This window comes from Pteropus vampyrus, unplaced genomic scaffold (genome assembly GCF_000151845.1).
Source record: "Pteropus vampyrus isolate Shadow unplaced genomic scaffold, Pvam_2.0 Scaffold203, whole genome shotgun sequence".
NCBI classification, from domain to species: Eukaryota; Metazoa; Chordata; class Mammalia; order Chiroptera; family Pteropodidae; genus Pteropus; species Pteropus vampyrus.
In genome coordinates this window covers 127,272-137,814 of record NW_011888984.1, presented here as the reverse complement: position 1 = coordinate 137,814, position 10,543 = coordinate 127,272, and the positions used below count along the sequence as shown (strand labels likewise).

Here is a 10,543-nt window from a genome sequence, read left to right as displayed (position 1 = left end):
GAGAAAGGCTTTCTGGGTGAGGTGAGACTTGAAATAGAAGAGTTAACTGGGGAGGAGAGGGTGAAAGAGGGTTGGGCAGAAGGACCATGTGGGTTAAGGCCCGGAGGTAACCAGGAGCGTATGTAGTTAAGGGAGAGAGTCCAGTTCATTTTCCTGGAGTGAAGGGTGGAAGGTGGTGGGGAGGGCGTGTCCAAAGTCAGGATATCCTAAGAGGCTGGAGTTTGTCCTGAAAGTATACTTGACTCCAATGATGCTGAGGAGCCAGGGAAGGGTTTAAAAGATGCCTGTGGCTGTTGGATAGGGTAGGTTAGAGAGGGAAGATTGAGGCTGGGTCCGTCTCCCAGGCAGGAGGGCTTGGGCTGGGGCCAGGGCCAGGGCCGAGGCTGTGGGGTGGTTGCAGATGTTCGCAAGGCCAGGTGGATACCCGAGGGGGCTGCAGTCTGTGAGGTAAATGGTGGCTTAAAGTCCCTGTGCTGAGCTGCAGTTCCCGCCACACTGCTGTTAAACATCTGCGGTTCTTCAGGCTTTTTCCTTCGTCCCTTAATTGGTTTTCAGTTTTGACCTGGTTGGAATGTGTTTCCGTGAACCAGTTTCCTTGGGGAGGTGAAAGCAAGTGTCAGCGCCTACAGGTCTCCCAGACAGGTGACCTCCATGAGGGAGGCAGGCCATGTGGAAGACAGTGGACCCCTGAGGATCAGAGCAGCCTGGAGCCCTCTCTTCTCCATTGCTTTGATTTCTGTCTTGTCTCTTCTGGGTCTGTGAGCCTGGAGTTGCCACATCTTCCAGTTACCTTTCTAGAGCAGCTAGGAATTAGCTGTTGAGATATAAAACCCATAAATCTTTTTGCGTTGACCCTCCTCCCTGCTTTTTTTCCCAAATCACTGCTTGGACCGTATCAAGTATTCAGGCGTGTATGAGTTTTGTGAGGGAGTCCTGTCAACTCTGCCTTCAAAACACCCACCTGCTGCCCACTTCTCACTCCTTGCCATTGACCTAGTCCCAGTCTTGTCGGGACTGTGGCCGCGGCCTGCCCGCCAGTTTCCCTGCTTTGACCCCTGCTCCCCACAGGCTGTTGGCGCTCCTCGCGAGACATTCCCCTGCTTACAACATTCCACAGTTCCTGGCTTTCTCAGGAAAAGACAAAGTCCTTCCCACAGTCCCCAGGGTCCCCTGTTGGCCTCTGTGACCTTGTCTCCTCCCCCGCATCCACAATGGCCTCTTTGCTGCTCCTTGAACACACGGTAGCTCTTTGATGGCTGTTTCCTTAGCTAGAACGCTCTTTCCCTGGGTGTCACGAAAGCCTCCCTCCCCGCTCTGTGTCTCTGCACCAGTGTCACTTCACCGAGGCCCTTCCTGGCCCTCCTATCTGAAAATTTCAGTTCTTAATACTTCTGCAGTTCACTTTTTAATCTTTATTTTCTCTTTCCCACTGAAGGAGCTCCACGAGGGTAGGGCTTTTGTGTGGTTGCTCTTTGCTGTCCCTCTAGAGCAAGCAGAGGGTCTGTAAACAGCCGAGTGAATGAGATTTTAGCTTTGGGTACTAGGTGCTGTTCTAAACATGGCGGGGGGTGACTATAAACCCCCTGCAGAGTGCTCCTGTCCCAGCCTTGTCATGTGGGGCTTTCACTTTTGGCTTGATGCTCAGGGCTGTTCCCATCCTCCCTTCAGAATCTCAAGAACCCACTAACTGAGCATTAAGTACGTATCAAGTACTGTTCAGAGCACTTGGACTCATATAATTCTCACAGTTATTCTTTGAAGTGGGAAATACACAATCTCATTTTACAGATGAGAATGTTGAGGCCCAGTGGTTTCTATAACGTTACTCACTGAGCTCCTGGTGAGATGTTTTTGCACTCAGGCGATTTGGCTCCAGAGTCCACTCCCTTAATCCTTCTATCTGTCGGCAGCGCATCCAGTACGCCAAGACTGACTCGGATATTATTGCCAAGATGAAAGGCACTTTTGTGGAGCGGGACCGCAAGCGAGAGAAGAGGAAGCCCAAGAGCCAGGAGACCCCAGCTGCCAAGAAGGCTGTGCAGGGCGGGGCTGCCGCCCCTGTGGTCGGGGCTGTCCCGGGGCCTGTCCCGGTAAGCTGGGCCATCTTATCACTAGGTCTTCCTCTGCCCCCACGCATGGTTTGGGGCAGGGTGGGGAGGGGTCTCTGCTTGAGGCTTCATCCCCCACCACGCCACACACCCACCATTTCCTTAGAGAGATTGTACGCCTATCTCTGGATGATGGTCTCTCCACCCAGAAATGCCTGTCCCTGGCTGCCAGTCTCTTTCCTTTAGGTCTTTCTTTCTCTGTGTCTCAAGTCTCGTGGTTTCTCTCCTTGACTTCGATTTTGCCATCTGTGCAGAAAATCCAGAGGAAGTTACTAATCAACAGTTAGGATTAATAAATGAATTTAATTTAGCAAGGTTGCTGGATTAAAAGGACAGTATGGAAAAAAGTCAGGTCTATTTCTGTCTGGTAGTTACACACAAGTAGACTTCAAAATGAAAAATAGGTCTGAGGAGTCAATCAAAAGTTGTGCAACCCTCTGAAACTACAGATCACTGCTGAGAGAAAGGCCTCAGCAGATGGGTAGGATGTCTCCTTACTGTTCAGGTGTCAGTTCTTAACAGAATGATCTAAGAGTCAACACAATCCCAATCAAAATCTCAACAAGAATTTTTGGGGACACCGACAGCCTGTTTTTAAAGGCGGAAAGGCAAAGCGGGACGAGCGAGAATAAAGCTGGGTGCCTGCTGTCAGAGGGCAGAGTGGTGTGGTATTGGCATAATGGTAGGCAGATGGATGGGCCAGTGGGGCAGAGTGGAGTCCGGAAACAGATCCACACTTGTGTGGTTCCGCACTGTCTTATGGAGATACTGCTGTAGGCCACTGGCGAAAGCATTTTGTTTCTTGGTAAGTGATGCTAAACTAATTAGATGCCCGTAAAGGAAAAAATTAGCTCTACCTCAACTATGTATAAGTTAATTTGGGAGGAATCATACATCTGAACGTGACAGCTAAAACAATAAAGGTTCTGGAAGAAAACAGGAAAATGTCTTCATGACCTTGGTGAGGGCATGAAAAGTGGGAACATCCTGTTTTCTAAACAGGATACAGAAAGCACAAAGTACGAAAGGAAAGATGGATGAATTGTACCCACTCTTAGGTCTCCAAGTCTCTGTGTGGGCTTTTCTGGTCGGTCACAGTGTATTTGTCCTACATCCACTGATGCCAACTCACAGTGTCTGGCATTGACGATGATGTCTCGGTTGCTGTCCAGCTTCCCCGCTCTTACCCTAAACTTTGACTCTTCTGGTGTCTGGCAGCCCTGTCCCCTCGGTGCTGTGTGCCATCGAGCTGTTTTTCTCTCCCCCTTACTGCCACCCCTCCCATTTCATTTCGCACCTGTCCTGACCATCCTTGTTCATCTCTACCTCACTGTAGGTCTCTGGGTCTGTTTCTTTTGCTTTTTCTTAAAGTTTATTTTTATAAGTGAAAATACAGTGTGCTCATTATAGTGTTTATTTCCACCCCTCTTAGTTAACAATTTTAGGTAATGTTTTGAAAATTTACCAGTCTTTTTTTGTTGTTCACGTGTCTATAACCAAAATTATATTATACTGACTGATTTTTATATATTAAGAAAATTTTTTTTTATTTTTATGATTTGATGTCCACCTTTACCATGGATCTGTTTTGCTTCATTTGTCTCTCTTGGGTGTCCTTTGTCTCTTTGGGTGCCTTTTTCACCTTTTTCCATGCCTGGGTCTTTTCTTTCTGTCTCTCACACCCTGGGTTTTTTCTAACAACTCTGTCTCCTCTGCGCCTCCTGCCGAGACCGCAAGCGCATCTCCTCCCACCTGCTGGCCGCCAGCTCAGTCCAGCTGCTGCTCTCTCTGCAGGGCATGCCGCCGATGACTCAGGCACCCCGCATCATGCACCACATCCCGGGCCAGCCTCCCTACATGCCGCCCCCCGGCATGATCCCGCCTCCAGGCCTTGCACCTGGCCAGATCCCACCAGGAGCCATGCCTCCACAGCAGCTTATGCCGGGCCAGATGCCACCTGCCCAGCCTGTAAGTGTCTGGTCCTCCCGGGGTCTTGTATAAATAGTGAGAATGTGGGACTTGAAGGGCAGCAGTAGAGGCGCTGTTAGGTTGAGTGGTCTGAGCAGGCCTCCCTGAGGAGGTGCCTCACCACAGTGAGGAGGAGGCCCTGGGGCAGCGAGGGATTGGCATGTGTGTTGGAGAAGCTTTGGGAGGTCAGGGTGAGGCTGGAGCGGTGGCCAGCACCTCGGTTCATTCAGCGACCTGCCAAGCAGTGTCTTCTTGTGGCTCAGTCTAGAGGGCACAGAGTGGGGGGACAGGCTGTGACACACAGGGGCTGTCGGGTGAACGGCTAGAAGGGATTCAGGTTGGGTTATGGGTGGAGAGCAGAGGGCAGCGGGTCCCCCACTAGACTCATGGGCTCCCGTCTCTCCCTGCAGCTTTCAGAAAACCCGCCAAATCACATCTTGTTCCTCACCAACCTGCCGGAGGAGACCAACGAACTCATGCTGTCCATGCTTTTCAACCAGTAAGTGGGGCCTGTGGCCGGGCGGGGACTGGAGGGTGATGGCCAGGAGGTGGCACCATGGGGATAGGCCTCAGAATTCAGCACGTCGAAATGGTGAGTGGGAGGTGGGGAGCTTTGATCCCCCGTGCCCTGCTGATGGGATGTAGACAGCAGCTCCCATTACAGAGAGTAACCAGTCATTGTTCAGTGACATCAGCGGGTGTGCACTCACCTGATGGCTCTGCTTCTGATTGTGTAGCCTAAAGAAATTCTTAATATGAGTCCCAAGGGAGTGTCGACGGGCCATTGCTCGCAGTGGTCTTGGTGGGGAGTCTGTGGCAGCCTGGGCAAAGGGAGGGGTCAAACAGTGCTTGTAGTGGCGTGCTGTGCGTTGGTTAGAAGGGAGAGAGTGCGGGGGATGGTTCTTTGTAACAGTGCCGAGAGGAAATTTTGAGGTACTGGATAAAATAGAAACAATGCCACGTGTATACCATGTCTACAAAACAAAACAATACACATTTCGTAAGACGACTGATGGAGAAAAAGTAGGCCAGTCAACACGAGGCTGGTTGCCTAATGGGGAAGGAAGTAGGGAATGAGAGAGGGAAATAAAGAAACAGTTCTTAAAAGTCAGGGTAGTGGTTATTTCTGGAGTGGAGGTGGGTGGGTTATGATCGGGGAAGGAGGTGAGGGGGCCGAGTTCTGTTTCTTGCTCTGGGTTATGGTTGCATAGGTGTTCATGTTAGAATTTCTCATTGGATGATATGTTTACACTATGTGCACTTGTTTACGTTAGGGTTTTTCAACTTGCCACTACGCACATTTTGGGCCCAGTAATTCTTTGTTATTGAGGTCGTCCCACCAGATGCCAGAATGTTAGGGAGACGTGCCAGTTCCGGATCCCTGAGGTCTGTCCCCTTCTCCTAGGTTCCCTGGGTTCAAGGAGGTCCGGCTGGTCCCTGGGCGGCACGATATCGCCTTCGTGGAATTTGACAATGAGGTGCAGGCAGGGGCTGCTCGTGATGCCCTGCAGGGCTTCAAGATCACCCAGAACAATGCCATGAAGATCTCCTTTGCCAAGAAGTAGCGCCTTTTCCCCATGCCTGCCCCTGCCCCCTGTTTGGGGGCCTCCCCTCTTCCCCTTGGCTCAGCCCCCTGAAGGTAAGTCCCCCTCGGGGGCCTTCTTGGAGCTGCGTGTGTGAGTGAGTGGTCACACAGCATTGTACCCAGAGTCTGTCCCCAGACATTGCACCTGGCGCTGTTAGGTTGGAATTAAAGTGTTTTTTTGATGTTTGGTTTTCACAGACATATGTCGTTTTTATTTTGTTGTCCGTGTTCCCTTTTCTGCATTTAAGAAGAGTCTGAATTTTTGGACCTCTCAGCATGTGGAGTTTGCAACCTTGGGAAAACACAAAGAGTATGAACTAATATTGTCCAAGCTGAAGTCACCTGCACTATTTTGGCAGATTTCAGTGTTGTCTCAGTCAGCATTCAGTGCAGGAAATCGAGGCCAAGACTGCCTTGTACCATTGGGCAGGTTCTGTACTGCACAAGGATGCCATCTTTAATGGTGCACCGTTCACTCTGTAGACTTGTGTGTTTATTCCAATAACTTTCTAATGTGATAGAGTGTCAAGGAAGAGATTTTTCTTTTCCTTTTTCTAATCTTTGCAAAAGTGCCTCCTATTGTAGCAACAGCCCCACGGCAATCACTCTAGGTACTTCGGGAAGAAAAAGAAGGGGATTGAGTGCTCATGAAATCATTGGGTTTGAAACACTTGAGTTTAAATTCGCAACCCCTGATTGAGCTGCAGTCTAGAGAGGAAGATGCCCCTGCTGCTAACAGGAGGCCCAAACTGACCTGATCCCTTGTGGGAAGCTACTGACCAGATGCTGGTACAAAGAGTGTGGCCATTGCATACACAGCGGACCTCCCTTGCTGGCCATCTGCCAGCCAGAAGCCTTGCGGGTGGCTGAACCAAATTCTTCGGTGCTCGCAGCTGCAAAGGAGGCTGGGAAATGTAGTTTCTGGCTGGACAGTCATATTTCCAGGCTGAAGCTATTGATGAGGGGAGATCGAATGGGGGACCTTCCTTAGCTGTCTGTCACACACCTGATCTTGAAAATTTTAAATTGACTCAAAAAAATATTGCTTAAAATGCTTCCTCATACCACATAGAGTGGGAAAATGAGGTCATTTGCCAGAAGTAGAACATTAACTACAAAAATAAATACAATAAGACATGTTAAATTTTCTGGATATTCTTTTCTTGCCAAGGATCTAACGCCCAAGGCTGCCCCTGCTCTGCTCTTTCTGTTAAAGAGGAACATCACTGAAGTGGTGAGACTTGTAGCACCAAATGCAGACTTTTCTCCTTGTAGGAGCTGAAGGATTGGAAGGAGAAAGGGGGCTGCCAGCTTCACGAAAAGACAATTACCACAGATGGCAAACGAAAACATCTCGTCTACCACACTGGCAGCCACAGGTTCTGTGGTCAGCAGATCCTGGTATTTGCCAACTGCCTAGGGGACTCCCTAGCTGTTCCCTCGCCCACTCTTTTTCTTTAGTTTCAAGTATACAGTACACTGGTTAGAGTCATTTTCTTGCTGTGTAAAGAGGAATCTTTCTACGTTAATACTATATTGTTTGTACTCTGTGATATATTGTTCGTACTGGCTACCCCCACACCCCCACCCCAGGCACTTAGCAAACACAGTAAATTCAGCAGATACTTGCTGAGTACCTATTATGTACTAAATACTGTTCCTGGTAAAGGATATTCAGCGGTGAAAAAAATAGACACACTATTTCAAATACTGTATTCTGATATAAGCAAAATATGTCATGGAGTGATGGGAGTGGGGCTGAGGAACAGTAACTGGGTGGCCCAGGAAAGCCCCCTCGGAGGAGGTGACGTGACATTCACGTAGAGTTGTCTGACGCTTCCATGGAACTTGGAGCTGGGTGTTAGGTATGTAGAGATGGCTTAGGTCCAGTGGCCCCTAGTGAATTCCCCACCCCAAGCCTTTGTGAGTTCATCCTCTTCCTCCTCACTACCAAAAAAAAAAAAAGTTGGGACTTGCCATCCCAGAGGTGAGAATGCCTGGGGAAAGAGGTAGAGGCTCAGGAGAATGATCTCAGCAAGTGGATTTCTATTTGAAGCACAGTTTTAGAAGTGAGACTTGTATTCGAATTCTGTACTTTCTCATTCTGATCTTGGGCAAGTGAACTCCCAGCTCAGTATGGGCCTGGAGCCAAATCCAGCCTTGTCATTTCCTGGCCCTGTAACCTTGGACAAGTTCCTTAAGGCTCTATGCTTCCATATCCATTTGAATTAATAAAACATAAAATGGTGAAGGTTCTATAAATAACTTTTAGCTTTTATTATCCTTATTTTACAAATGAGAAAGGTGAGGCTCCAAGAGGAGAAAAAGCTTAGGCCAGGTCACTCAGGAAGTGGCTGGTGAGGATTAAGGGTGGTGAAGAAGGCGTTGCTTAGCCTAAGGCCCCACATGTAACATTCGCTTGCACTTGAGAGCTGGGGCTGTTTCTGGCGATCAAAGGGCTGTCTGTTCTGCCCTTCAGCACAGGAAATTCCAAGGTGGTTTTCCATACTGGCTTCTCTGATTCTGTCCCTGGAGGGGACAGCAGAGAGGCCCAGGTACTCAAGCAGACTCAGGAGAAGATGGAATTGAATATCTCTGCCTGCCTGTCCGGGCCTCTCTGATTGTTGAGGGGGTAGCTGTCACTTGGAGTGGCCTGGGCTGCTTTGGGTCTATCTGATTATTTCTTTGGGCGGGCAGCCCTCACCCTGCCTTTGAAATGGTTCTGGCTGGGTAGCAGTCTCTAGGTGGTGTGGACGAAATTTATGACTGGTTTAGGGCGGGGACAAGACCCAGAACACAAGTTTTCTTGTACTGCTGGAGAGGGCAGGAGGAGGTTCGAGACCCCATTCTCCCCTTGGTCACTCTCATAGCCCATGATGGCTTGGTCCAGGGTGTTCCTCGGTGTCCTCATCTTGCTGTCTGCCTTCCCAGGATGTAGTGTTGGGGGCCGCCCCATGCCCAAACTGGCTGAACGGAAGCTGTGTGCTGATGAGGAATGCAGCTGTAAGAGCGGGGGAGGGGGCGGGGGGCTTGGGTTGCCAGCCTGTGTGGAGGGTGCTGTCATTCCTTTCTGTTCCTTCCCCAGACCCCATCTCCATGGCTGTGGCCCTTCAGGACTACGTGGCCCCTGACTGCCGTTTCCTGACCATACACAGGGGCCAAGTTGTGTATGTCTTCTCAAAGCTGAAGGGCCGAGGGCGGCTCTTCTGGGGAGGCAGCGTGAGTTTTGAGAAGAGGAACGGGTATGGGGCCAGGGTGGGAGTGCGCTCTAATTTTTCACATAAAGGAAACATTTGAGGGGGTGGACCGAAATGGATTTGGGGGAAGCTATCGTGATCTATTTTCACTTTGTTTAGCAATTATAGGGCACCTCCTATGGTGCCAAATTCTGTTCTAGACTCTGAAGATACACCAGCGAATAATCCTTTATTCTAATGGAAGGAGACAAGCCATCAAAAATCAGCAAATGGGTGCTGTTTTGAAAATTAACATACATAGAATGACTTGGTAACTACATCAGATGGTCAGGGAGGCGACTTTAAGCTGAGATGGGAGTGACAAGGATGGAGCTAGCCATGCGGAGATTAGGGAGAAGAGCTAATGCAAAGGTCTTTAGCAGGCTGGGGTTTGCCATCTTCCAAGACCCTGGCTTTTAACCCCTTTTCCTCAGGTTCAGGGAGATTACTATGGAGACCTGGCTGCTCGCCTGGGCTACTTCCCCAGTAGCATTGTACGTGAGGACCAGACTCTGAAACCTGGCAAAGTCGATGTGAAGACAGATGTGAGTGTCTTGGTGGCTGGCAGGGATCTGGAGGGAGGATCCTTGGGTTGTGATGATGGGCAGAGATACTCCTACCCTTTGCTCCCCGGCAGCCTCTTTGTGTGCATTGGGACAAGTTTTCTGCCTCAGTTTTCTCGCCTGCAAAATAGGGAGTGATTTCTAAGTCCCAGTCTAGTTGAGAAATGCAAAGATTAGAGGGCTCTGGGCTATTTTGCATAGCACTTGTGTGGCCAAACCTGGCCCCTGCTGCTACAGCCTTTGCTAAAACCACTGGTCTGACCCGCTGGTTTTGTCCTCACTGTTTCTCTTTTCCAGAAATGGGATTTCTACTGCCAGTGAGCTTAGCCTACTGCTGTCCCTGCTGTTTTTCTCTCCCTGGCTTTATGCAAATACATCAGCCAAGTGCAAACTACCGGTCTCTGTGGTTTTTGTGGTGAACTGTAAAAGGAAATGGGTCCCCAGGTTCCCAAATCTAGCCAATCAACCCGCTGACTGCAGTAACGCCAATGGTTGCTAGGCAGAATTTCACTGACTAAAAGCCCTTTTCCCTGAACTGGGTATTGGAGGTGGGCTTCTAATCTTAGATATCGCACAGATGCAAATGAGAAGACGGAATAATCTAAACAGCTCAATTAGGTGATTGTGGCGTCCTCTAGACCTGGGGTTCCCCAGACCCCGGGCCATGGACCTGTTTGTTGCCTGTCAGGAACCCGGCCACACAGCAGGAGGTGAGTGGCTGGCTGGTGAGCAAGCAGAGCTTCATCTGTATTTGCAGCCACTCCCCAGTGCTAGCTAGCATCATCACTGCCTCAGCTCCACCTCAGATCATCCATCAGGCATTAGATTCTGATAGGAGCACCAGTCCCTGGTGCCAAAAAGATTGGGGACCACTGCTCTAGACCTAAGGGAGAGAATGGAACTATTGAGAATGGGCCAGTCAGATGAGGAGAACATAAATCACAGAGCAGAGGGTTTTTGGAAGATTAGCTGAAAAGGAATGTGGGAGGTTAACCCGCCCCCACCCCCGCCCGCCCCAATTTTTTATCGTTCCTGCCTTTGAGGTCAGAAGTCGCACTCGCCAGTTAAAGAGCCGCCCCTCAT

General features: G+C 49.8%; 2 protein-coding genes across 5 annotated transcripts; both read left to right on the top strand.

Moving 5' to 3' along the window:
- The first annotated feature begins 1,558 nt into the window (after nt 1-1,558).
- SNRPA (small nuclear ribonucleoprotein polypeptide A) lies at nt 1,559-5,860 on the top strand. Its single transcript, XM_011372310.1, has 5 exons — nt 1,559-1,568; nt 1,846-2,090; nt 3,903-4,076; nt 4,487-4,575; nt 5,482-5,860. The coding sequence occupies exons 1-5, from the start codon at nt 1,559-1,561 to the stop codon at nt 5,639-5,641; spliced, it is 678 nt and encodes a 225-aa protein (XP_011370612.1). The 3' UTR covers nt 5,642-5,860.
- A 148-nt stretch (nt 5,861-6,008) lies between these two features.
- Nucleotides 6,009-9,855, top strand: MIA (melanoma inhibitory activity). 4 transcript variants are annotated; one of them, XM_011372198.2, is made up of 5 exons: nt 6,009-7,062; nt 8,593-8,664; nt 8,747-8,880; nt 9,332-9,442; nt 9,758-9,855. In XM_011372198.2, the coding sequence occupies exons 1-5, from the start codon at nt 6,915-6,917 to the stop codon at nt 9,779-9,781; spliced, it is 489 nt and encodes a 162-aa protein (XP_011370500.1). In that variant the 5' UTR covers nt 6,009-6,914; the 3' UTR covers nt 9,782-9,855. The 4 variants fall into 4 exon arrangements, with proteins under 4 accessions (XP_011370500.1, XP_023393642.1, XP_011370503.1 ...); XM_023537874.1 differs by lacking the exon at nt 8,593-8,664; XM_011372201.2 differs by having other exon boundaries at nt 6,009-8,664.
- Nucleotides 9,856-10,543: the final 688 nt, after the last annotated feature.